We start from the raw sequence: 25,529 nt of genomic DNA on the forward strand, positions 1-25,529 counted from the left end.
TTGTTTTAAGATCCAAGGGGGTTTGGATCTGTATTCACCAGGAGTTGGTGAAAGGAAGGAGGGGGGAAGGGTCAATTTCTCCTTGTTTATGATCCAAGGAGTTTGGATCTGTATTCACCAGGGAATTGGTGAAAGGTTTCTAAAAGCTTCCCAGGGAGGGAATGGTGGCAGCGAACCAGAACTAAGCTGGTAGTTAAGCTTAGAAGTCCTCATGCAGGCCCCTACATTTGTACCCTAAAGTTCAAAGTGGGGATACAGCCTTGACAGCATGTCTGACAGCTGTCTTAGAAGAAATAATGCAAAAACTCATTAGGATTATATAGTTAGCTCCTCTCCGGCTTCCAACCATCCGCAGCTGGCTCTGTCCAGTATGCTCCAAATTCAAGCACTAAAATTATCTTCCTCACTTGTCAGCCTGACCCCCTCAATGCACACTTTCATACCTCTCTAAATGTCCTTCTTGCATCAACTTCAAACACCTTCTGCATCTGGAACAACTCCACCCAGCCAATTCTTAGCAGAGGTTTAGGGTTATAACGGGTGATATTCCCATGTGGCGAGGGATTATAATGGTACAAGGACACGAACAGAAATGCCTCTTCAGACAACACTACCAAACCTGAAGTCACTAGATTTTCCACAGGTACAATCAGATAAGGGTTAGGGACATTTCCTACTCAGGCTCAAATGACAATGAGTTTGAGGTTTGAGCCACCTCATGCTGACTTTGCCATTTGGACCCACTAGGATAAGTCCACGTACCACTGAAAAGCCTAAAATATACTGGTTCTTGTAGACCTCCCATGAGAAGCAAACCAACACCCCATTAGTATTCTATAATTATCACCTCCATGACACCTAACTCACACACCCTCCAGCCAGTCAAAAAAATCAGTCATCCTCCCCATCCACCTAATTAGTTCAGCATAAAAACATAAGAACAGCCATACTGGATCAAACCATCTAGGACAGTATTCTGTCTTCCGACAGTGGCCAATGCCAGGTGCCCCAGAGGGAATGAACAGAACTGGTAATCATAGAATCATAGAAAATCAGGGTTGGAAGGGACCTCAGGAGATCATCTACTCCAACCCCCTGCTCAAAACAGGACCAATCCCCAACTAAATCATCCCAGACAGGGCTTTGTCAAGCCTGACCTTAAAAACCTCTAAGGAAGGAGATTCCACCATCTCCCTAGGTAACCCATTCCAGTGCTTCACCACCTTCCTAGTGAAAATGTTTTTCCTAATATCCAAACTAAACCTCCCCCACTGCAACTTAAGACCATTACTCCTTGTTCTGTCATCTGCTACCACTGAGAACAGTCTAGGTCCATCCTCTTTGGAACCCCCTTACAGGCAGTTGAAAGCAGCTATCAAATCCCCCCCTCCCCATTCTTCTCTTCTGCAGACTAAATAAACCCAGTTCCCTCAACCTCTCCTCAGTCATGTTCCCCAGCCCCCTAATCATTTTTGTTGCCCTCTGCTGGACTCTTCCCAGTTTTTCCACATCTTTCCTGTAGTGTGGGGCCCAGAACTGGACACAGTACTCCAGATGAGGCCTCACCAATGCCAAATAGACGGGAATGATCATGTCCCTTGATCTGCTGGCAAAGCTCCTACTTATACAGCCCAAAATGCTCTTAGTCTTCTTGGCAACAAGGGCACACCGTTGACTCATATCCAGCTTCTCGTCCACTGTAATCCCTAGGTTCTTTTCTGCAGAACTGCTGCCTAGCCACTCGGACCCTAGTCTGTATCAGTGCATATGATTCTTCCATCCTAAGTGCAGGGCTCTGCACTTGTCCTTGTTGAATCTCATCAGATTTCTTTTGGACCAATCCTCTAATTTGTCTAGGTCCCTCTGTATCCTATTCCTACCCTCCAGCGTATCTACCACTCCTCCCAGTTTAGTGTCATCTGAAAACTTGCTCAGAGTGCAATCCATGCCATTTTCTAGATCATTAATGAAGATATTGAACAAAACTAGCCCCAGGACCGACCCTTGGGGCACTCCGCTTGATACTGGCTGCCAACTAGACACGGAGCCATTGATCACTACTCGTTGAGCCCGACAATCTAGCCTGCTTTCTATCTACCTTATAGTCCATTCATCCAGCCCATACTTATTTAACTTGCTGACAAGAATACTGTGGGAGATGGTATCAAAAGCTTTGCTAAAGTCAAGGAATAACACATCCACTGCTTTTACTCGTAATGATATAACAAGATCCAATGCATGTACTTGTACTTGTAATGATATCACAAGATCCAATGGCCAGACATAGAATGGCCAGACTGGAAATAATGTGTAATTTTTTTAACTTTGAGAATAATTTTCCACTGGAAAACCTTACCAAAGTTCATGGTAAATTCTCCATCACAGGCAATTTTTACATCCAAATTGGGTATTTTTACTAAAAGCAACTGCTCTATGAATTATTTTGGGACAGTTCTCTGGCCTGTGTTATACAGCAGGTTGGGCTAGATGGTCACACTGGTCCCTTCTGGCCTTGGAATCTGTGACTCTCTTGTGGATAATAATTTCTGCCTTTTTAGGTTTAGATTATATCTCATTGAAAGTGGTTTAAGGTAATGCAAGAAAGCCACTCTTATGCCAGAACAAGAGCGTCCACATGAGGGTTATTCTGGTATAACTATACTTGGATAACTGGTAAAATTTCCCATGTAGAGAAGTCACATATTTGCTTTCAGGGTGATTTTGTTCTGGGCAAGCATTTATCAAAAAGATACTATGTGTGTTAACATTCATTAGAAAGGGGGAATGAGACCCATGAAACTCACATATATCATTAATGCAAATGGCTTGATTTAGCTCTGACTTGGTCTACACTTATAAGGCATATGTGAGTTAGTCACAGGAGTGAAAAAAACACACACATCGCTATGACAACCCCTCTTCCCCCAACTCAGTGTAGACGCAGCTATGAAGATGGAAGAGTACTTCTGTCAACGTAGCTAATGTTGTTGGGGGAAGTAGTGATAATATACTGGCCAGTGGTGAAAGTAACTTACAGGACTTACCGGTACTGCCGGAGTCCTGAGGAGGGCATGGCCTCATCTGGAAGAGGCGTGGCCTCATCTGGAAGAGGCGGGGCCTCTCAAGATTTAAAGGCCCTGGGGCACCGGCTCTGGCTGGGAGCCCCAGGGCCTTTAAATCACCCCGGGGCTCCCAGCTGCAGAGGTGGCTGGGGGCCCCCGGGGCTCAGGGGCAAATTAAAGGGTCCGGGGCTCCGGCCGCTGCGGAGCCCCAAGCCCTTTAAATCCCCGCCGCCGAAGCCAGTGCGGTCCGGCACGGCGTACTGGCTTTTGCCGGTACGCCATACCGGACCAGACCGGACCGGACTGGCTTACTTTCACTTCTGATACTGGCAGAAGAACTGTTGCTGTTTGCCGCATCTATGATAGGGGGGCTGTAGCAGAGCCATAGCTGCTCATAGTGGTGCAGATCAGAACTAGCTCCTTTCATATCAGTGGAGTCATGGCAGGATAAACCCAATGTGAGTTATAAGAAAAATTGGACCATGGTTCCAGAAATAGAATGACTCACCTGCTCCACCTACTGCATACTCATGTTTTCCTCTCAGTCCTCCAGAAATTATTTGGAGAACAAGCTCTGAAAACAGAAAAGAAAACACGCACATTATGAGTCATTTCACATAGTTAAGGACACTAACCATATCATCTAGGACTGTGGGTTTTAACCTGTGGACCCCTAGGGATCCGCAGACCATGTCTAAGGGGTCCGCAAAAGGTTGTCATTACCATAAAATAGTGGTTTTCAACCTATGGTCTGTGGACCCCTTGGGGACTGCAGATTATGTCTAAGATTTCCAAAGCTCCTCTATTTGAAAATTTTTAGATCTCTGCAGATTCAAAAAAAAAAAAAAGGATTGATAACCACTGAGCTAGGAGATCAAAATTCAGTTACAAGGCATTGAAGATCTGTCACCCAGGGTTTTTAAAAGGAGTCATATTTTTTTCTTTAAGGTTTGAGGTTTTCTTAACTCTAGACATCAGGGACATGGTTTTGATCTGATCTGCATTAGTGTAACTCAGAAGGATAGTGGATAAGGAACAGAACTTCTAGCCTGTGGGAAACTTTGGACATTCTGAAATTTGTTTTCATCTCAAATTGATTCAAAAAGTAAAAACTTCAAAATATCTTGGAGGATTGCAATTGTGAAATATTTCAATTCAGAATTATCAAAATGACCGTACTAAATGATTCCTTTGAACAATAGCGAAGCATTATAAGGTAACAAAAATATTACCTATAAATATATAATATAAAATATAAGTTAATATATATTTTAGCTAGCTAGTTAAAAAATAAATAAAAATTGAAACCAAATGAAATAATAAAATTAACACAAAACGATAAAGTCAAAACAAAATACTCCATTTTGATTTTGTAGCATTTTGAAAATTTTCCATCAAAAATCAGAATCGACACATTCCCACAAAACTTTTGATTATCACAAAGCAGGATTTTCTGGTGGAAAACGGTTTAGTCAAAATGTTTGAACTGGCTCTATTCAAAAGTAACTCTGCTGTTTTCACTGGAATTATTCCTGATTCATGGTACTGTAAATGAAGACACAATTTGTCACTGTGGAGTTACGCCAGTGTAAAATCAGCCTGAAACCAGAATCAAACCTTAGATTTTATCATTATCTAGGTTTTATAATCTGATCATTATTTAAAAAAAAAACACCACCACAAATATTAAGGCCAATCTTGAGCATTTGCTTCCCTTTAAAATCATCAGTAACTAATCAGCTAGTTTCGGATTTCCCTGACACCTCTGTACAGTGGGCCTGATGTCACTTATGCTGGTATGAAGTAAGGGGAATTCCACTGATTGCTAATCATTTGCTCCTGATTTATGCAGGTGTAAGTGAGGCCAGAATTTGCCCAAGTGTAGATAGTTCCAAAATCAGAATGAAGTTCAAGATCAGGATTTCATCTCAACTGAGAATTTCAAAGCCACCTAAAGGAACTGAATTTCATTGTTCATTGCACTCGTAGAATTTGAGATGAGAAGGCCATTACATTTCACACAGATATCACTGGTGGAACCCAGTGACCTCATTTAAACTGAGGCAGTGCTGAACTGTTGTGTGCCACAGCCCGAGAACAGGAGATACTGAGGTGCACATGAGGCAGAGGTCCTGCAATAGCAGGGAATGATTAGGTGAGACATGCCTATATAATCTCAGCAGGTGACCTGCACACAATGCTGCTAAGAAAGGTGAATAAATCCCCATAGTTCCTGCCAATGTGACCTGGGGGAAAATTCCTTCCTGATCCCAAATCTGTTGGACCTGTAGCATGACTCACCAACCAAGCATCTAGAAACAGAATTCTCAGTACCACCTCAGAGCATCAGCCTACCCCAGCTGCTGTCCCATCTCTAGAGGTGGCTGATTTTGGATGCTTCAAAGGAAGGCTAATAATAATTAAGAAACAGCTTACAAATGTGCACCAGGGAACAAATTCCTTCCTGATTCCTCCAGGTGACTGAAGCATGAGATTAGATTATGCCCAACTCTTCTTCTTAAAATTTGTGGAAATTAGGCTCCAAACACCCAAGTCAGCTTTGAAAATCTCATCTTTAGATATAATAATCTGGAAATTATCTGGAATGCTGAAGATTTTGAAAGGCAAAAAATGAGAGTTAGGTGCTCTGTCTCCCTTTGGCACCCTTGAAAATCCAACCCATCCACAACTGGCAGACACCCATGGGCTGCTTTAGGCTACTGCTACTAATACTAAGATTGTTGGACACATGACAGTATCACTGTGATAAACAGTAGGGCATTGGGATCATTGCTACAGAATGGTGCAGTAGCTCCTCCAATGGGGACCTGTGCTGATTCCACTGATGACCTGTCCATAACTTCAATATGCAGAAATGTCAGTACCTTTTAAATATTTCATGTTTTCCTCTATGCATCCAAAGACACTTCCCCATAAACCTGAAAACAAGAAGGAAAATACCTTATTTACAATGGCACAAGTAAGAGTTCATTAAGCCCTTTCCCTTTAATACTACATAAAGAGTTGCCTGGATAAAAGCCACACTGGTAGAAAAGTCAAGGGGGCACTGGCAGGCCAGTTTCTGATGGGTTATGTGCTTTTGCAATTTGATTCACACATTCATCCATAACTGAAAAAACGTATTGTAAGTTGAGGCGGTCAACAAATTTCCAATGTAATATTTTTGCATCAGAAAATACTCTTTTGTCAAAATTTAAACTTTCCATGGGAACTTGTTGATTTTGACAAAATTTCATTTGAAAAATAAATGTGAAAGGAAACATGTTGACCTATTGGAACAGAATCTTTCAATTTTTTCATTTTGAAATTACCTTTCATTCCCAAATTTATTGGCTTTTATAATTCAGTGTAAATGAAACTATTACAGAAATAGGAAGGCAATGTTTCAATTTTATAAAAACAGAACATTTCAATTGACCCAAAATGGAAATCATTTTGTGGGAAAGGTCAGAATTTTGTGATTTAGTCCTGATTTGGAATATAAACAAATTTCCACATTTCCTATAAATGTAAATACCAAATTTTCAACAGCCCTAATAAATAGTATTAGTATTTGTAATATCACAGTGCCTATGTGACACAGGAATGAAGAATGACCCCATTGCATTAAGTGCTGTACAGACAAAAGAAAGAAAGACATTCCCTGCCCAGAGTTTGATAACTTTTGGAACATCTCTGCCCTATAGTCAGTTGAGAGATGGGTGTGTTAAATGTATTTATTATGTTTATAATCCTAACAAGATTACTTTTATCTCAGGATCATGGAAATATAGGTCTAGAAGGGACCTTGAGAGGTCTTCTTGTGTATCCCCCCACAGTGAGGCAGGACCAAATAAATCTAGACCATCCCTGATGGATGTTTGTCCAACCTGTTCTTAAAAACCTCCAGTGATGGGGATTCCACATCCTTCCTTGGAAACCTAATCCAGAGTTTACCTACCTTTTCACTTGGAAAGTTTATTTTCCCCCTTAAGGATAAATAATTGCTTGAGTTATCATACATTAGGAGATGTATTTTGAAGAATTGTCAAAGGCACCCAGAGCTAGGATGGACTGTGTTTAATTGGTATAGTTCAAATTTGAATGAATGAATGAAGCTGGAATATTCAAAGGAAGTAAGGCAGTTTGATACCCAGGGTGGGATTTTCAAAAACAACTAACTGGCTTAGGAGCACACATCTCCATTGACGTCAAATGATCCTTATACCGCATTTTAGGGTGTATAAGTAGGAGCATTGCCAGCAGATCAAGGGATGTGATCATTGCCCTCTATTCGGCATTGGTGAGGCCTCATCTGGAGTACTGTGTCCAGTTTTGGGCCCCATACTACAAGAAGGATGTGGAAAAATTGGAAAGAGTCCAACGGAGGGCAACACAAATGTTAGGGGGCTGGAGCACATGACTTATGAGGAGAGGCTGAGGGAACTGGAATTATTTGGTCTGCAGAAGAGAAGAATGGTGGGGGGGAGGATTTGTTAGCTGCTTTCAGCTCCCTGAAAGGGGCTTCCAAAGAAGATGGAGCTAGACTGTTTTCAGTGGTACCAGATGACAGAACAAGGAGTAATGATCTCAAGTTGCAGTGGGGGAGGTTTAAGTTGGATATTAGGAAAACTTTTTCACTAGGAGGGTGGTGAAGCACTGGAACGGGTTACATAGGGAGGTGGTAGAATCTCCTTCCTTAGAGGTTTTTAAGGTTAGGCTTGACAAAGCCGTGGCTGAGATGATTTAGTTGGGGATTGGTCCTGCTTTGAGTAGGGGGTTGGACTAAATGACCTCCTGAGGTCCCTTCCGAGCCCAATCTTCTGTGATTCTATGATTAAGCTTCTAAATCACTTAGGTGCTTTCAGAAATCACAACCACAAAGCCCATTGAATTTGTATGGGAGTTGAGTGCCTAACTGTCCTTCATCCCTTCGAAAATCTCCTCCCTACATACACACACATGCACAATTGCCTCATCCTTTTAGACCCTTTGGAAATTCCCTATCTAAATAAATAAATATAAAAGAACAAGACATGCTTACACTGGATATTAACTAATAGGAAGATGAATGTTCCTGGCAGGGATTTTCAAAGGAGACCATGGGAGTTAGGTGCCCGAATTCCACTGGCATTCAATGCAAGTTGGGCTTCCAAACTTCCCTAGACACCTTAGAAATTCCCAGCTCTAGTGACAGAGCAGTATCGTAGCCATTTGGACACCTGACTTCTATCCCCCCCCCCATTTCCAACCATCATGACCTTGGAGAAGCCACTTCCCCTCTCAGTGACTCAGTTTCCTTCTCTGTAAAATGGGTATCTTGATACTAATTTTTGAAAGCATATTGATATCCATGGATGGGATGTGCTATCTATATAAATGCTAACCATTTCAGGAGGATCTAAGTGGGTTGACAAAAAGGTGAGATGGTGGAAGAAGGGTGAGCAAAGGGGGTTACATGTGAATGAATGTCATGAGTGAGGTGGAAATTAGGGTGTGGGTACAGAAGGAAGATTGAATGGAGTATGGGGGGGAGGAAAGCTGAGTAGACACAAGCAACTGGCAAGAGAGCTCTGAAATTGGGATGAGACCTACAGGATTGGGTGGCTGGAAACATTCCTAATAGGTCTATAATATGAGGTAGATCTCACACTGCATTAGAATAACATAGTGGACTTGTTGCCCCAGATTTGAGGGGTGCGTGTACTCCAGAATTTGATGAAGCCAATTGCAACCATATTATGTGCATTCGGGCATCATGAATTAAAAAAAAATAGAACACTACATAGTTAAGGGTTAATTTGAACAAGCAGGGCTTCTGGAGGCAAGGTCAAATGCTAGTTGTAGGTTTGCAGCTTCTGCCTTTAATATAGAAGTTTATTATGACTAAGTTTGTTAGGAAAGTTGATTGACAACTAGTTTATTTATATTGGGAGAAGGGATGACACAGTAGGGGTCACTATGATCCATGTGTTTTGTAAAAGTTAGTTACAAAAAGGACTAGATAATAGAGTTTACTTTGGGGAAATTCTCTGCAGCTATCCAGAGAGATGTTTTTCGTGACACCATACTCCCCAGCGGGGAAGCAACTGGCCATTACCACCCTGCTGGAAAGTACTCAATACCATCTCAGATTCTAGGTAATGCTTTGGGATGTTCTAAACCTATTGCTTATGTCTGGATGTGCTTAAATCTAATAAATTGTCATTTTAGTTAAAAGCACTGCTTATTTGTATCAATCATTTATCAGATGAAAATTGATGTGTTCCCATTGATTTCATCCTGACAATGCCTGGAGTGAAACAGTTAAGTTACCACTGCTTTGGGTTCTGAAAACCCTGGGTAACAAATCTGCGATACCTATCTATCTATTGGCTGAGAATCAGGGACTTGAATGCTTACCTTGCAGGTAGCAGATACTTTTCTCTTCACTGTTATCTTTCAACTTCCCATTCTCGAATTTGCTTCCCAAGTCTTTGGTGCACACAAATGCCCCCAGGCCAGGAAAGCCAGACTCATGAGGGGTGAATTCAAACCAGGTGCCTGTGAAACATAGATAGGGTTTATAAAAAGGCCCTTTCAAGTGCCAGTCTTGTTGTCCCCTTCTTGGATGATTGCAATAATTTCTCAATTCCCTGACCATTCTGTTTGCTCTAGCAGGAAATCCTACCTCTCTTTTCACTCTGTTCACCCCATGATCATTTTCAAGTCATTTTCTATGGTGACCTTCTCCATCTGGTGTTTCCTCCTTAGGCCAGCATGTGCTGTCCTTGGATATCCCAGAAGCCTTAGGGGCTACCACAGCCTCTCTCCACCCTCCCTCCAACCACCTATCTCTAACTCTGACCCAAAAGTATAAAGAAAAAAATACTCAAAATGAGTCAAATCTAAAAGTGATATATTTAACTGTAGAGCTAATCAAAAAATAGAAACATCAATTTCATAGTTTCTGAAGTTTTCCAAGTTCTTTTCATTTCTGAAACTGTTCCTCATTGGGCAATTTATCACAAACTTACAAAGTCACTATTGAAACAATTATGGGAATTTTTCATTTACTGAAAAACCAGGTTTGTTGTTGTTGTTGTTGTTGTTTTAAATGAGGAACATCAATAACCATTTTGGTAAAGAGGTTTATGCAAAAAAAAAACATTTTCTTAAAAGGCTATTTTTAGACTAAAAAAATACATTGTTAGATTGCATTCAACTCTATTAAATAATGACTCCACCTAGTAGTGTTTACAGTAGCAGAAAGGGCAAGAGGCAACATCAATATTTATTTTTTCCATAGAGTACTTGACATTTCAGATGTGGTTTCTCTCATTAATATCACCAGTGTGTTATTGTTTTACCTGGGCTGTTTTCATGTGCTTTATGCAATATCTTTGCTTCCACTGCCGCATAGATGGGGTAAGGATTTGTCCCACTTGTGGAGGCATCGTCTTGTTGAGATAACTTGGTCTGATCATACTGGAAAGTTAAGAATTGATGAGCACAGAAATACACACGTTTTGGTGATGTTCCCTGTAATTCTGTTCCTGTCTAATTAGTTCAGGCTAGGAATTAGAAAGACCCTTTTTGCTGAGACCATCATCATCTTCGCCATTGTTCCCTCATTCTAGTGCTTTTTTTCTGTACCTCGTGGAAACAACCTACACCCCCATGTTCATCCTTATAATATGATTGTGTGGTATCTAATGCAAAGTTTGTCATGTCGGGTGTCTTTGGAAGGCTCATGATGCACTGAGCATTGTTGTCATAGTGATGTTATAGTAATTGTTGTTACAGTAACGTTATAGTAATGTTATAATTTATAATTGCATGTATATAGTTATGAGGCTGAAAATGTGTCTTCATGGCTTAAAATAAGCCCAGTCAAAAACTCTCCAAGAGCAGGGAGGCAGTTCACACCTCATCAGGGCAGGTATGGGACAAACCCAGCCCAGCCTCACAGGAACAAAGGACGATGGCCTAGGCAGCAACAAAAGGATCTGTTGGACTCTCAAGTGAGTTACCCCCCTTCCTTTGGTCAATTTGGGTGTGTGATGAATCACAGAATCATAGAAGATTAGGTTTGGAAGAGACCTCAGGAGGTCATCCAGTCCAACCCCCTGCTCAAAGCAGGACCAACACCAACTAAATCATCCAGGTAATGCTCACCTGGCTCTGAAGGTGGGGCAAAGCCAAGAGGAAAGAAAGAACATGATAAAAGTGATAGACGTTTGCCATGCTCTTCCTCTCTCTTCCACCTACATCTACAGACACCACCACCACCAAGCAATTGAAGTGCTGATCAAGGGGAGAGCCTGGCTGAAGGGCAATCAGCCAGCCTGTGGTGAGAAGCATATATGTTTGTAAGGGCATTGAAAGTGTTAAGATCAGCTTAGTATCAGGGGATAGCCGTATTAGTCTGTACCCACAAAACCAATGAGGAGTCCGGTGGCACCTTAAAACTAACAGATTTATTTGGGCATAAGCTTTCATGGGTAAAAAAAAAAAACTTCTTCAGGGTTTACCCACAAAAGCTTATGCCCAAATAAATCTGTTAGTCTTTAAGATCATCTTAGAATGTGTTTTTCTTTTATTTCATTTGATCAAATCTGACATGTGCTTTGACTTAAAATCATCACTTTAAATCTATCTTTGTAGTTAGTAAATCTATTTGTTTATTTTACCTGAAGCAGTGTGTTTGGTCTGAAGTGTGTCAGAGACTCCCCTTGGGATAAGAAGCCTGGTACATATCAATTTCTTTGATAAATTGACAAACTCATATAAGCTTGCAGTGTCCAACTGAGGTTCCTAGGGTTGTCTCTGGGACTGGAGATACTGGCTAGTGTCATTCGGTGGCAGAATCCAAGGAGCAGCTTACATCCCAGAGGCTGTGCGTGAACAGCCCGGGAGTGGGGGTTCTCACAGATGAGCAGGGGTAAGGCTGCCTCCCAGAGTCAAGGATTGGGGTGACCTAGCAGATCACCGGTCCAGATAACACCAGAGGGGAACGTCACAGCATTGTATGGACAAACAACAGGGTATTTACAGTCCATGGTGGTGACTTTCAAATAGACCTAAGGGAATTCGGCTCAGATTTAAAAAAATATTTAGGCACCTAAAGATGCAATTAGGCACGTAGTGGACTTTTCAAAAGCACCTTAGCAAGTAAATGCCTTGGGATATGTCTATCCTGGAGAAGGAAGGTCTGATTACCAGGTGGAGACACACCAGCACTAACATGATAAAAATATCAGTGTAGCTGAAGCAGCAGAAGCAGAGGGAGGGGCTAACCACCTTGAGAATGTATCTAAGTTCTAAATCACAGCTCAAATGGGTATGTTTCCTTGAACTGGGAATTAAGTTTCCAGCTCCAGTGTAAACATAGCCTGAGTTTCATCAAAATGAATAGGAATTAGGGAGCAGTAATGTCAGACAAAATGTTTTTCAGAGCATTGAAATTATTTGTGAATTCAGGTCAAATTTGTTGAATTCTTCCATCTGAGAAAAAATGGTAAAAAAGTTTAAATGCTTTATTTTGGCTGTTTTGAAATTAAACGGTTTAAAGTTTTCTTTTGAAATGGTATTTCACTTGAAAAATTAGGTAAATTGAAAATAAAAGTGTATAAAAAAACCCCTCTGTCAAGGCTGATTCCCCACTCTGGCACTTTGAGTGTAGAAGGTGGGGGCCCGCAAGGACTCTAAAAATTAATACTGGCCACCCTAGGCTTGTATTAAAGTTACAGCTTTTCGCTGACCTTGGATTGGTAGATGCTGCCACCACCCAAGTGCAAAACCCTTTTGAGAGCCCAGGAAGGTGCACATGGGAATTCCTTCCTGTTGGGTACCCTCAAGCGCTTTCATAACCAACCTCTGGGGAAAAGCTGAGAATGGAAAAGAAAAAAAAAAGAGAGATCAGCTGTTGCCACCAGCTAACTAAAAAACATATGCACAAACCTCTTAACACACAGAAATCTATCCTGTTCTTAAAAAATGTAAATTTTATGAAAGAAAGAAAGAAAGAAAGAAAGAAAGAAAGAAAGAAAGAATACATCTGGAAACTTAGGCTATTTCTAGGTTTTAAAAGAGCAATTACAAGGATTAAGCACCAAGAATAGCTTTCTTGAGGTCCAGTTTAAAGGTTACAAGCAAAACAAAAGCACATGGGGTTAGCACAGAGGAATCCACAAGCCATAAAGAAATAAAAAGAGATAAACCTAATCACATCTTCCTAGATGATTTTTCATACCTGTCCCCAAGCTTCTTACAGCATAGTTGCTGCCCTGTCCGCCTCTGCCCCCGAGAGAACAACAACAGACAGACAAAGGGGGATTTTTTTTCTCAATTTTAAAAAGTTCTAGCCTTCCCTTGGCTCTTTTGGCCAGCTGCCCACTTACTTCCTTTTACCTATGCATCACAGTGAGACTTTTTAACCCTTTACAGGTAAAGCAAGTAGAGAACAACTACCAAGAGAGATTTTATAGCTAACTGGCTGGCTGGGTGTCCATAAAAGGAAGCTATCCTCTGCCCTTCATTTATCATACCCTCCAACAATGACCAGAAACCAACCAAAAAACAAACAAACAAACAAACTAAATTTGGGGTTGAATAATCTTTTAGAAAACCATCCAATGCTGATTTAAAATTGTCAGTGATGGAGAATCCACCACAATCCTTGGTAAGTTGTTTCAATAGTTATTATTCCCATTATCTAAAATCTAGACAGTTTTTCTCCAGTCAGAATCTCTCTAGTTTCAACTTCCAGCCATTGATTTGTATTAGACATTTTCTCTGCTAGATTGAAGAGCCTATTAAAAAAAATCAAGACTGTGATTGAGACTTTCATGCCTTCTAGCTCTCTTCATATTTTGGAAAGTCAAGGATTTTGGGATCATATGCTAGGGTGAGATTTTCAAAACCACCTAAAGGATTTAGAGGCCAAACTCCCACTAGTTTTAATGGGAAATGGGTATCCAAATCCCTTATACAGCCTTGAAGTCCTCTCTTTAGAAATGCTCAGATACCTCAGTGATCTCTGAGAGCTCATGGGAAGAGGCTGACATTTACAAAGTTACCCGTGGGTTCAAATAGCTTTGAAAATATTGTCAGGAGTTATTATTATAGTTCTTCTATTTTGCTCCTGTATCCAAGTACTGTTGAGAAAGGGGGGCAGGGGGGAAATACATTAAGTAAATGCATTGACTTTTCAGTGGAACCACTCTGGATTTACGTAGCAACCCACCTGATTCAATATTTTGTAGACAACGAAAGAGGCCCAGACATCAGTGAGAGAGAAGAGTTCATCTTTAGCTGCCTGGCACACAATAGAGTACGCCTTATGAAGATCCCATGAAGATTTGGAAAGTGTATCACACAGGCGTTCTTCCAAGTCCTGTACTTTCTCTGTCCAGTCCTTGTCTTTGTAGAGGGTAGACATTCACCTTTTAATGAACCAGAAGGGATATGGCTGAGACTAAGGGAATAGGATGGGGAATTCCCCTCCCCCTTTTAATCTTTATACCTTTTATTTTTCATACAGGGAATTCTAATTATCATCCTGGCATTGTAACAAATATGTGACTTAACAAGGACTTTATTCACGGCTGTCTGTCATCATGGCCGCTGGGAAATGTATGGCAATAACAGGGATAGAGCTAAGATCCTCTGCTGAATGCCAAGGCCCCTATGATGTATGAATAAGCCATTGTGACTCTATCCAACAGAGGGCAGTGGTGAGCACACTACTCAGGCCATTCTGAGTGTGACCCAGAGCCCAGAGCTCTTCTTGAGCTACTGGGGAAAATACATTGGAGTTCAGGGTGTATGACATGGGGAGGAGAAATTTTGATCCCTCCCAGCAGAAGGGAGTGGTCACACACACACACACACACACACACACACACACACACACACACACCATTTCAATAGGCCACCTTTGATCACCCTTCTCATTTTCTGCCACTGTAGTTCACTTCAATGGGGTGACTATCAGAGTAAAGTTCTACTCAGCAAGCACGAGAGAGAGAGAGAGGTTTCTGAAGATTTTCCTTTCCCCATCTCTTTCTTCGTTGACAAGTCCACTCTTTTTGCTTCCTTCCAAGCCTCAATACTGGGGACCTGTTTGACTCTTCCCCCTCCTTCCCTCTGTGTATTCTAAATCTCTTGGTAAACCCCAGTGAATCCCCAAACCCTTAACCATCCCCACACATTGCCCTTTTCTCACTGTCCTCACTACCGGAACCCTATCCTCTGTCACCTTGGTTTTTATAAACATCACTTCTCTGGTCTCCACTGATCCTCACTTCTACAGCTCTTCAGTCTGCCAAGAATGCCTCTATGTCTTCTAATCATGTCACCCACCACCTTGTATCCCCAACATCAGCTCTCCATGCCCGTCTACATAGGCAATGACTTCCCCTCTGCCCGGTGGGTGCTCAACTCCCCCCCACCCCTGCCCCCGCCCCACCTCGCCTCTTCCCACCCCTGCACCGCCCTCTCTCCACCCCTATTCCACCCCCTTCCCCCAAGTCCCTGCCCTGCTTCTTCCCACTTCTGCACCACCCTCGCCCCACCCCCATTCCACCCCTTCCCCCAAGTCCCCGCCCCTGCCCTGCCTCTTCTCCACCTCCTCCCCTGAGCGAGCCAGGTCACCACTCCTCCCCCTCCCTCCTGGAAAGTCCTAAGAGCCGCCAAACAGCTGTTAGGTGGAGGGAGGGCGGAAATCACTGGGAGGGAGGGGGAGGATTGGGGATACAGCACACTGGCGAGGAGAAGGAGGTGAGGAGGGGGGAGTTTGGCTGTTGGTGGGTGCGGAGCACCCGCTAATATTTCCCAGCCCCAGAGTACCCACAGAGTTGTCGCCTATGCCTGGCTAGGAGGCAGCTGTCCAGTGGGTAGGACGCTGGGTTAAAGCTCAAGAGTTCCATGATCTAGTCCCAGCTCTGCTGAGTGACCTTACACAAGTCACACAGCTCTGTTTCACTTTGCATGCTTTTCCAGACTTCTCTGCTTAAAAGTGGGATTTCCAAAAGTGACTTAGGAATGCAAGTCAAAGGGTCAGTCACAGGGTATGTCTGCCCTGCAATCAGAGGTGTGACCGCAGCATGAGTAGACACACCTGTGCTAGTTTTGATCAAGCTAGCATGAGTGCCAATTGCAGTGAAGCTGAAGAAGCATGGATCTCTGTGAGGGCTTGCTGAGGTTCCTCGGCAGCCTTGTACAGCCCATGCTGTAGCCCCAGAGCTTCACTGCTATTGGTGCCTGAGCTAGCAAGGTTAAAGCTAGCTCAGGTATGTTTATGCATGCTACATCACACCCCCTGTTTTCAGTGTAGACATACCCTTAGGTGCTTTTGAAAATCTCACCCATAATGCATTGAAAATTTACAGAGATAAATAATAATAAGAATGCCCCAGTGGCCACCAACTCTGTGCAGGAAAACTGGCTCATTCTCACTTCTGCTGACATGCACCTACCAGGTGGAACCCGATACCCCACACAGATACAGGACAGTGTCCAACAGGCCCTGCTTCTTCATCTCCACCAAGGATCCTTGAAGGGCTATCATGGCCCGTAGACCTCCGCCTGATCCTAGGACAGCGATATTGGGCATGTCATCCTTTGTATCCTGGGTGAGGGAAAAGAGGCAATGACAAATGAACTATAAATGCTGAGGCATCTCTGCTATTCAGCTCTTGGTACATATCCTTTCAAGAAATTCACACAGAACCTCAAGTTCCAAGACTTGTTTGCCTTATGTTAGGAAGCATTCCTTATCAGGTGCCCAATGACCTTTGTCCCATGATGACTCAAGAGCAAATCCATTTTATCCCGCATATTCAACCATAATCACACATTGGTAGCCCCGTATCTCTTAGGGCCCTTTGAAACTCATAAGAATATAAAAACGGCCATACTGGGTCAGACCAAAAGTCCATCTAGCCCAGTATCCTGTCATCCAACAGTGGCCAGTGTCAGGTGCCCAAGAGGGAATGAAAAGAAGAGGTAATCATCAAGTCATCCATACCCTGTGTGAAAGTAGAATGAATTATATTGTAAAAATAGAATGGATTAAAGAAATGCTGTATTTTCCTTTAAGCAGGAATAAGGAATGTTGAAATATAGTTGTCAGGAAGAGAAACATTAAGGTATGAAACAATGGGTCCACTTAAGCTAATGGTGGGACATTAACAGGAGATCAGTAATAGTTAGTAAGGAAATAAGATATGTATGTCTAGCCCCAGGTAAACTTATCAGTTCTGCTTCCTTTTGTTATCTTGTTAAGTTCGTGCCCTTTTATCTGTATAAATAAGATAGTTTGAGTCTTTCATGGTGCTCACATTATCTGGGTGTATTAGCAGAGCGCTTTGCTAATAAACAGAGTGGTCTGACAAATTGTGAGTCCTGAATCTGACTCTGACACCTGTCGCCCATTCCTAGCTTCTGAAAACAGAGGCTACGGACACCATTGCTGCCCATCCTGGCTGATAGTCAATGATGGACTTATCCTCCATAAATTCATTTAGTTCTTTTTTGAATCCTGTTATAGTTTTGGCCTTCACAACATCCTCTGGCAAAGAGTTCCACAGGTTTCACAGTGCATTGTGTGACGAAATACTTCCTTTTGTTTGTTTTAAACCTTCTGCCTATTAATTTCATTTTATGACCCCTAGTTCTTGTGTTATCAGAAGAAGTAAATAACAATTCCTTATTTACTTTCTCCACACCAGTCATGATTTTCTAGACCTCTATCATGTCCCCCCTTAGTCGTCTCTTTTCCAAGCTGGAAGTCACAATCTTATGAATCTTTCCTCATACTAAAGCTATTCCATACCCCTATATCATGTTTGTTGCTCTTTTCTGAACCTTTTCCTTTGTGTTTAATGTCTTATGCACCAACCAACAGACCGGGACCAGAATTTTCAAAGGGATGCAGATAAGTGCCTAGAAGGCATTTCAAAAGCAACTAAGCAATTTAGTACCTAACTTTACTGTCCTTCATGTTGATGTCCCTTGCTCTCAATAATTAATGGGAGTGAGTTTTGGTTTGTTTGTTTGTTTGTTTGTTTGTTTGTTTGTTTGTTTTTTTGTTTAGACAAACTTGTAATATAGGACTGGTTTTTTTTTTCATTTTGAAGCACTTGGAGGAGAGGAAGGTGATCAGGAATAGTCAACATGGATTCACCAAGGGCAAGTCATGCCTGACCAACCTGATTGCCTTCTATGATGAGATAACTGGCTCTGTGGATATGGGGAAAGTGGTGGATGTGATATATCTTGACTTTAGCAAAGCTTTTGATATGGTCTCCCACAGTATTCTTGCCAGTAAGCTAAAAAAGTATGGATTGGATGAATAGACTATAAGGTGGATAGAAAGCTGGCTAGGTTGTCGGGCTCAACAGGTAGTGATCAATGGCTCGATGTCTAGTTGGCAGCCGGTATCAAGGGGAGTGCCCCAGGGGTCGGCCCTAGGGCTTGTTTTCTTCAACATCTTTATTAATGATCTGAATGATGGGATGGATTGCACCCTCAGCAAGTTCACAGATGACACTAAGCTGGGAGGGGGGGAGGTAGATACGCTGGAGGGTACGGATAGGGTCCAGAGTGATCTAGACAAATTGGAGGACTGGGCCAAAAGAAATCTGATGACGTTCAACAAGGACAAGTGCAGAGTTCTGCACTTAGGAAGGAAGAATCCCATGCACAACTACAGGCTGGGGACCAACTGGCTAAGCGGCAGTTCTGCAGAAAGGGACCTGGGGATTACAGTGGATGAGAAGCTGGGTATGAGTCAGCAGTGTGCCCTTGTTGCCAAGAAGGCTAATGGCATATTGGGCTTTATTAGTAGGAGCATTGCAGTTCTGCAGAAAAGCATAAAGGTGATTTGATTGTGTTACCTAGTGACAGTTTGAAAACTTGTAGCAAGAAGGAAAAAAATCCTAAACTTGTGTGTGGTAAAGGGAAGGAGAATGCCTTTGACCTTTTGATTATGAAATCTGTCAGTTTGCCTAAAAGGGAATTGTGTAGAAATCCGCCTGATGAGCCAAAGGTGATCCTGGAGGTAAGTGAGACCCAGAAAGAGCCTGTTGTTGATCAGGAAAATGTTCCTTTAGAACAAGCTGTAAGTGAAGAGGATAAGGGCAGAATTTCTGTGAGGGGTGAATTGTTGCTTAGAGAAGCTCCTAGGTAAAGGAATCCTCATGGTAATTTGTGCAAGCAATTTGCTGCAACTGAAGGGTGTGGAAGTAATTTAATCAAGAAAGTTTCAGTTCCTAACAGCCAGAAATTTTCTGTTGTGAATGGATCCACTAACTTTCCTTTTGAAAGATCCAGTGTGGATTGCTTAGAAAAGGTCTCAGATGAAATGAAAAGTGTCAGGGAATTTAAACAGCCCTGTGACCAAGTGGCTGTGTTTGGCCAGCTTGTTGGGAAGACAATGGTGTTGGAACAGGAATGTCTCCATGCTAATTCTTTAAGTGAGCAGTCTGTGCTTTTTACATCTGAATGCTTAAGGATGCAGGGGAGAACAAGGAAACTGTCATCCTCAGACTCTTTGGATTTGTGTGGTATCTCTTTAAGACAGAGTCCAGCCTTGGAATTGGTAGCAGTTAAGGATCTGAAAACTGTTGAACAGGCTCCTGTCTGTGTTGATGCAAATCACCTCACTAACAGGGAGAAGAAAGACTTGCTAATAGCTGTTAGCAAAGAGAGCACACCCAATCAGCCAGTGAATTCTGTTAAGCAAGAGAAATGAGGGTTTGATCCTTCAGGACAAGGAGGAAAAAGTTAATTTACCTTTGCAAAGAGAAGCCACAGGGTAACCCTAAAATGCCAAAACACCAATGGTATTGGGCCAGAGGTGTGGCATGACAAAAATAGTTATATATAGGCACTTGTAATGAATTTGTTGTTATTGCTAATGGAATAGGCGCCAACTTTTCCCGGCGCTGGTAGGAACTCACTCCTCCCCTGCCCCACCCCAACTCCATCCTTTCCCCGCCCCTTCCCCTGCCCCTGCCCCTGCCCCAACCCCATTCCAACCCCTTCCCCAAAGTCCCCTTCCCAACACCGCCCCTCCCTGCCCCTATTGGACCCCTTCCCCAAATTCCAGCCCCAGCCCCGCCTCTTCCCCAAGCGCGCCACGTTCCCCCTCCTCTCCCCTCCCTCCCAGCCACGCAAAACAGCTGTTTTGCGGCAGGAAGTTCTGGGAGCTAGGGGGGGAAAGTGGGCACGTGGCGCGCTCAGGGGAGGAGGCAGAGGTGAGCTGGGTGGGGAGGCGGGGAGCTGCCGGTGGGTGCAGAGCCTACGGCTAATGGTGATTTTTGTAACTAATGTGTTGCTATTACCAAGAACTGTAAAAATATACAATGTGCCTTATGCTTTGGAAAATCCCTTGAACATGTTAAGAGTAATACATAAGAACACACTTTATGTTAAAAGGCCTTATACTAATGTTTCACAATTAGTGCTTGTAAACAGTCTTGGAACTTTTCACAGGAGAAAAGACATTCCAAAGCAAATGTGCTGTATGGGAAAAGGGAAACTGAGGCACACTATCACCTGCTTTCAGTGCTAAATGCCAAGATTCCTATACTATGGACAACATTAATATCTACAGTAACTTGATGTTAACTTGGTGTTCACACCTCAACTGCTAGAAGAGGGCCTCATCTTCCCTGATTGAACTAACTTCATTATCTCTAGACTGATTCTTGCCTGCATATTTATACCTGCCTCTGGAAATTTCCACTACATGCATCTGACAAAGAGGGTATTCACCCATGAAAGCTTATGCTCCAATACGTCTGTTAGTCTATAAGGCACCACAGAACTCTTTGTCACTTTTTACAGATCCAGACTAACACGGCTACCCCTCTGATACTTGATGTTAATTGGGTTCCAAACATTTGCCAGAGCTTGTTTGGATAAAGTATCTATGTTCTTTAGCTCTTGGCAAGATCACATGAGACATACAGGAACCATGCTGCAAGAGCAGATCCAATCTACTATTCATAGAATCATAGATTTTCAGGATTGGAAGGGACCTCAGGAGGTCATCTAGTGAAACCCCCTGCTCAAAGCAGGACCAACACCAACTAATACATCCCAGTCAGTGCTTTGTCAAGCCTGACCTTAAAAACCTCTAAGGACGGAGATTCCACCACTTCCCTAGGTAACCCATTCCAGTGCTTCACCACCCTCCTAGAGAAAAAGTTTTTTCCTAATATCCAATTTAAACCTCCCCCACTGCAACTTAAGACCATTACTCCTTGTTCTGTCATCTGGTACCACTGAGAACAGTCTAGATCCATCCTCTTTGGAACCCCCTTTCAGGTAGTTGAAAGCACCTAACAAATCCCCTCCTCGTTCTTCTCTTCTGCAGACTAAATAATCCCAGGTCCCTCAGCCTCTCCTCAGAAGTCATGTGCTCCAGTCCCCTCATCATTTTTGTTGCCCTCTGCTGGACTCTTTCCAATTTTCCCACATCCTTCTTGTAGTGTGGGGCCCAAAACTGGACACAGTACTCCAAATGAGGCCTCACCAATGTCGAATCAAGGGGAACGATCACGTTCCTCGATCTGCTGGCAATGCCCCTACTTATACAGCCCAAAATGCCATTAGCCTTCTTGGCAACAAGAGCACACTGTTGACTCATATCCAGTGTCTTGTCCACTGTAACCCCTAGGTCCTTTTCTGCAGAACTGCTGCCTAGCCACTCGGTCCCTAGTCTGTAGCAGTGCATGGGTTTCTTCCGTCCTATGTGCAGGACTCTGCACTTGTCCTTGTTGTATCTCATCAGATTTCTTTTGGACCAATCCTCTAATTTGTCTAGGTCCCTCTGTATCTTATCCCTATCCTTCAGCGATCTACCAATCCTCCCAGTTTAGTGTCATCTGCAAACTTGCAGAGGGTGCAATCCACACCATCCTCCAGACCATTAATGATTAATTAATGGTTATTATTAATAGTTAACATTAATTAATAATTGTTGGTTAATTAATGAATGATTAATTACTGGTTAATTAATTTATTATTAATATTTTTCTAACCAAGTTTTACCTTGAGTTTGTAAAGAGATTCAATCATGTTATTGAACCTGACTTGAATAAACCATTTCTGTTATACACCAATACTAGCTGTAGTAAGAGAGAACCAAGGATGGGGAGCTCTTGGGATGCAGTCAGCGATGTTTGTGTCATCCCTTCCTGCGTCAATTTTGCATTGGGGGTGTGACATTATTGACATAAACTGCAACCACTATTATATATTTGCAACAAATATTATACAAAGGTTGTCGTGTGAGGTGTCTATGAGGGGGTTATGATTTGCTGGTTATGACTGTGCTGTCTGTATGCATGTATCATTTTTGTTTTTAGAGTTATAAGTATTGGCTCTATATTATCTGTATTTCAAACTTGTGCTATGCTTCTGGGTGACACCCCAGACAATGTGGTCTCAGCACTGCCTAGCCTGCTTGATGGCCCATTAGGGACCATCAGCTATACAATTGACCCATTGAGAGAAGGCAGATCACCTTGTGACTCAGCAAGGCATGCAGGGACATGCCTATTGACCGAACTCTAAGGTTTTTCCATGCCATGTGCTGGGTGACTTGTGGTTGGAACAAAGGAAGCACAAGCCACATGGCAAAAGGACTATAAAAGGCAGCAGCAGCATCTCCATTTTGTCTTCAATCCTGTTTCTGACCTCTGGAGAAACTTTGCTATAAACTAAAGCTCTGAACAAAGGACTGAATGACCCATCCAAGCTGTGGATGTACTCCAGAGACTTGATTTAAGCCTGCAGTTTATTCCATCACTGCTACAAGCCTGAACCAAGAACTTTGCCATTACTGTATGTAATTGATTCCATTTAACCAATTCTAGCTCTCATCTATATCTTTTTCCTTTTATGAATAAACCTTTAGATTTTAGATTCTAAAGGACTGGCAACAGCGTGATTTGTGGGTAAGATCTGATTTGTACATTGACTTGGGTCTGGGGCTTGGTCCTTCGGGATCAAGAGAACCTTTTTTCTTTTACTGAGGTACTGATTTTCATAACCATTTATACCCACAACGAGTGGCGCTGGTGGTGATACTGGGAAACTGGAGTGTCTAAGGGAATTGCTTGTATGACTTATGGTTAGCCAGTGGGGTGAGACCGAAGTCTTCTCTGTTTGGCAGGTTTGGTGTGCCTTAATAATAAAGGAAACCCAGCCTTGAGCTGTAATTGCCCTGCTCTAAGCAATTTGTCCTGAATTGAAACTCTCAGTTGTGTCCTGTCAGAGGCAGCATCGTTACAAATGGTTACTGAACCCTGAGCACCAAAAAAAACCCAGGTCACTCTCCCTTCAGATGAAGGAAGAATACTGTGAAGAAGAAGCAGTGAAAGACTGTTAGGCTGAGATTTGCAAAGCCATCAGAGGGCAGATGTTCCCAAATATGTCAGGTCCACAGGAGTTTGCATCCCCCCAAGGAGCACCACTTTTCAATGATGGGTAACAATCCTGGGATGTTCCTCAAATTTCTCCACCATGCCAGCTAACAAAGTAACCACGGGGGGTGGGCAGCAGTAGTTGGCTTGTACCCTCTGTAAGGTTCAACCAGCAGAGGGGGCTGTGATACATGTAGAAAGTATGTTACATAGTCACTATTCATTACTAATATTAGTAATAAGTCAGACAAGTATTAGTAGCTCAACCAACTCTGTCCCTCTAATGCTGTCTATGCACTACAGTGACGGCTCTAATCTCCCCTTCCCATCTGTTCTCTGCTGCAGGCTCTGTCTGGCCTCAAAATCACAGTGGTATATACACACACACTGCAAAGAGGCTTTAGGAAGCACTGACTGAATTAGGAAGCACTGACTGAATTCACGTGAGTATGCAGCTCTCCAGAGGTTAGCCTCAGCAAGCCCCTTACTGCTGCTAAAGGGGTAGGGGCTTGTGCTTTTAGCACTGAAGGCCCCCAAGTTTGAGCCTGCCAAAGGACATAAGGTTTGTATGTCTGTGGCCATGGGTTGCCTCCCTGGTGCTTTGGGAATGTTGTATTTCAAGGGGAACATCTCCATAGAGCAGGATTTTGGAGGCATTTCCTCCCACTGTACCAGGGACCTCAATCACCATCCACATGACTAACATCCTATATTGTTCTCCTTAGTGCTATGAGGCACAATGGGCCCCTACCTCATCACGGGCAATGCCAAGGCTCTTGAGGCACTCCAGAACTTTTGCCTTTCTGTTCTCAGTGGCTTCTTTCTCACCCTTCGAGAGCTCATGGGAAAGTCGGATAGTTCTATCATCCTGCCAAAAATAAAATACAATAAAATATCTCATCTCTCCAAAGGCTGCCATAGAGTGGAGACATGGGGCCTGTGCACAAATAACACTGGTCCCTGGAGTTTTCCCAGGATTTACTCTTTACATTTGTATTATGACTGTACCTGGAAACCTCAGCCAAGGTTACAGGTGGAGGTGGGCAAATGACTGATTTTTCGCTTCACTGAAGTTCTGAGAAATTGGGAAATAAAGTTGGTTCAAAAATTGTGAAAGTTTTGTCAAATTGAAAGAAATCTACTCTGGGTCGAACAAAACAAGTTTCTGTAGGACAAATAATTTACCTTTCTCCATTGAAATCTTTTCATAGCTTCTCCCAGATTTCCCCGTAGAGCTCCTGGTGATGTGGAATTCTTTCTTCAGTGGCAAACGTACTCTTCAGGGAACGTCTTGATGGGAGAACCAAGTCAACCTCTAACTGTTGTTTTCTTCTTTCTGTGGCTGTTTCAGAGAAAAGGAACATTTAGTATCATCCCATAGGGATGTCGAGTGGAATTTCCAAAGAGTCTAAGGGAGTTAGGAGTTGAAATCCTGTCTCCACCTGGAAATGTAAAAGAAAATAAGCTAACATGGAGTGTGGTTGGTTTAGAAGTTCCACTTTCCAAATACAAATAATATAGAAAAAATGGGTGGTGGTGATGAGGTTCAGATTTAAAACAAAAAACAAACAAAAAAAACCCCCCACAGACCCTAGTAATAACATTTCTCTCCTGCTACAACAGAAATTGATGATGGTTCATGTTCCCAAGCCTGCCTTTCTTATAAAGTGTATATATGGGGGAGAGGGAGGGAGAGGGTTGTGTGGAGATAGCCAGATAGACATTTCTGATCTTGGTGTGTCACTGTGAGCACAGGAAACAGCAAATCCCTGTTAGAAACCTTTAGGTGAGAGAAAGAGCTGAGAAAATAGACACAGCCCCCACTCCCCATTTGGGGCCCTGTTTATTCTGGTTCCATTCAGCCCAAGTGCCAGGGTGTCAACCTGACTTTTAATTTTAAAGTTACTTCCCTGTGAAAATTTGGCAGAGGGCATTGTAACTGGTAGACAGACAGCAGTCAATTTGTATGGAAATCAATTTAGGGCCCTTGCAGGCTCTGGGAAGCACTCTAGGAAGTTAAGGGGACAAACCTCATTGGAATTCCCTC

The 25,529-nt window shown here is 42.7% G+C and overlaps 1 protein-coding gene across 1 annotated transcript in view; it reads right to left on the reverse strand.

Annotated features, from left to right (window-relative positions):
* Positions 1 to 25,529, reverse strand: part of LOC112117389 (cytosolic phospholipase A2 gamma-like) — a 49,023-nt gene that overhangs the window by 14,022 nt on the left and 9,472 nt on the right. Inside the window, 7 exon segments of the mRNA XM_029912601.1 lie at positions 3,571 to 3,636; positions 5,948 to 6,001; positions 9,465 to 9,605; positions 10,412 to 10,529; positions 14,290 to 14,488; positions 16,523 to 16,665; positions 24,234 to 24,350. Of these exon segments, the coding sequence (XP_029768461.1) occupies positions 3,571 to 3,636; positions 5,948 to 6,001; positions 9,465 to 9,605; positions 10,412 to 10,529; positions 14,290 to 14,488; positions 16,523 to 16,665; positions 24,234 to 24,350 (838 nt within the window).

Source organism: Terrapene carolina, unplaced genomic scaffold, assembly GCF_002925995.2.
Source record: "Terrapene carolina triunguis isolate 2854851 unplaced genomic scaffold, T_m_triunguis-2.0 Scaffold233, whole genome shotgun sequence".
In the NCBI taxonomy this organism is placed as follows: domain Eukaryota; kingdom Metazoa; phylum Chordata; order Testudines; family Emydidae; genus Terrapene; species Terrapene triunguis.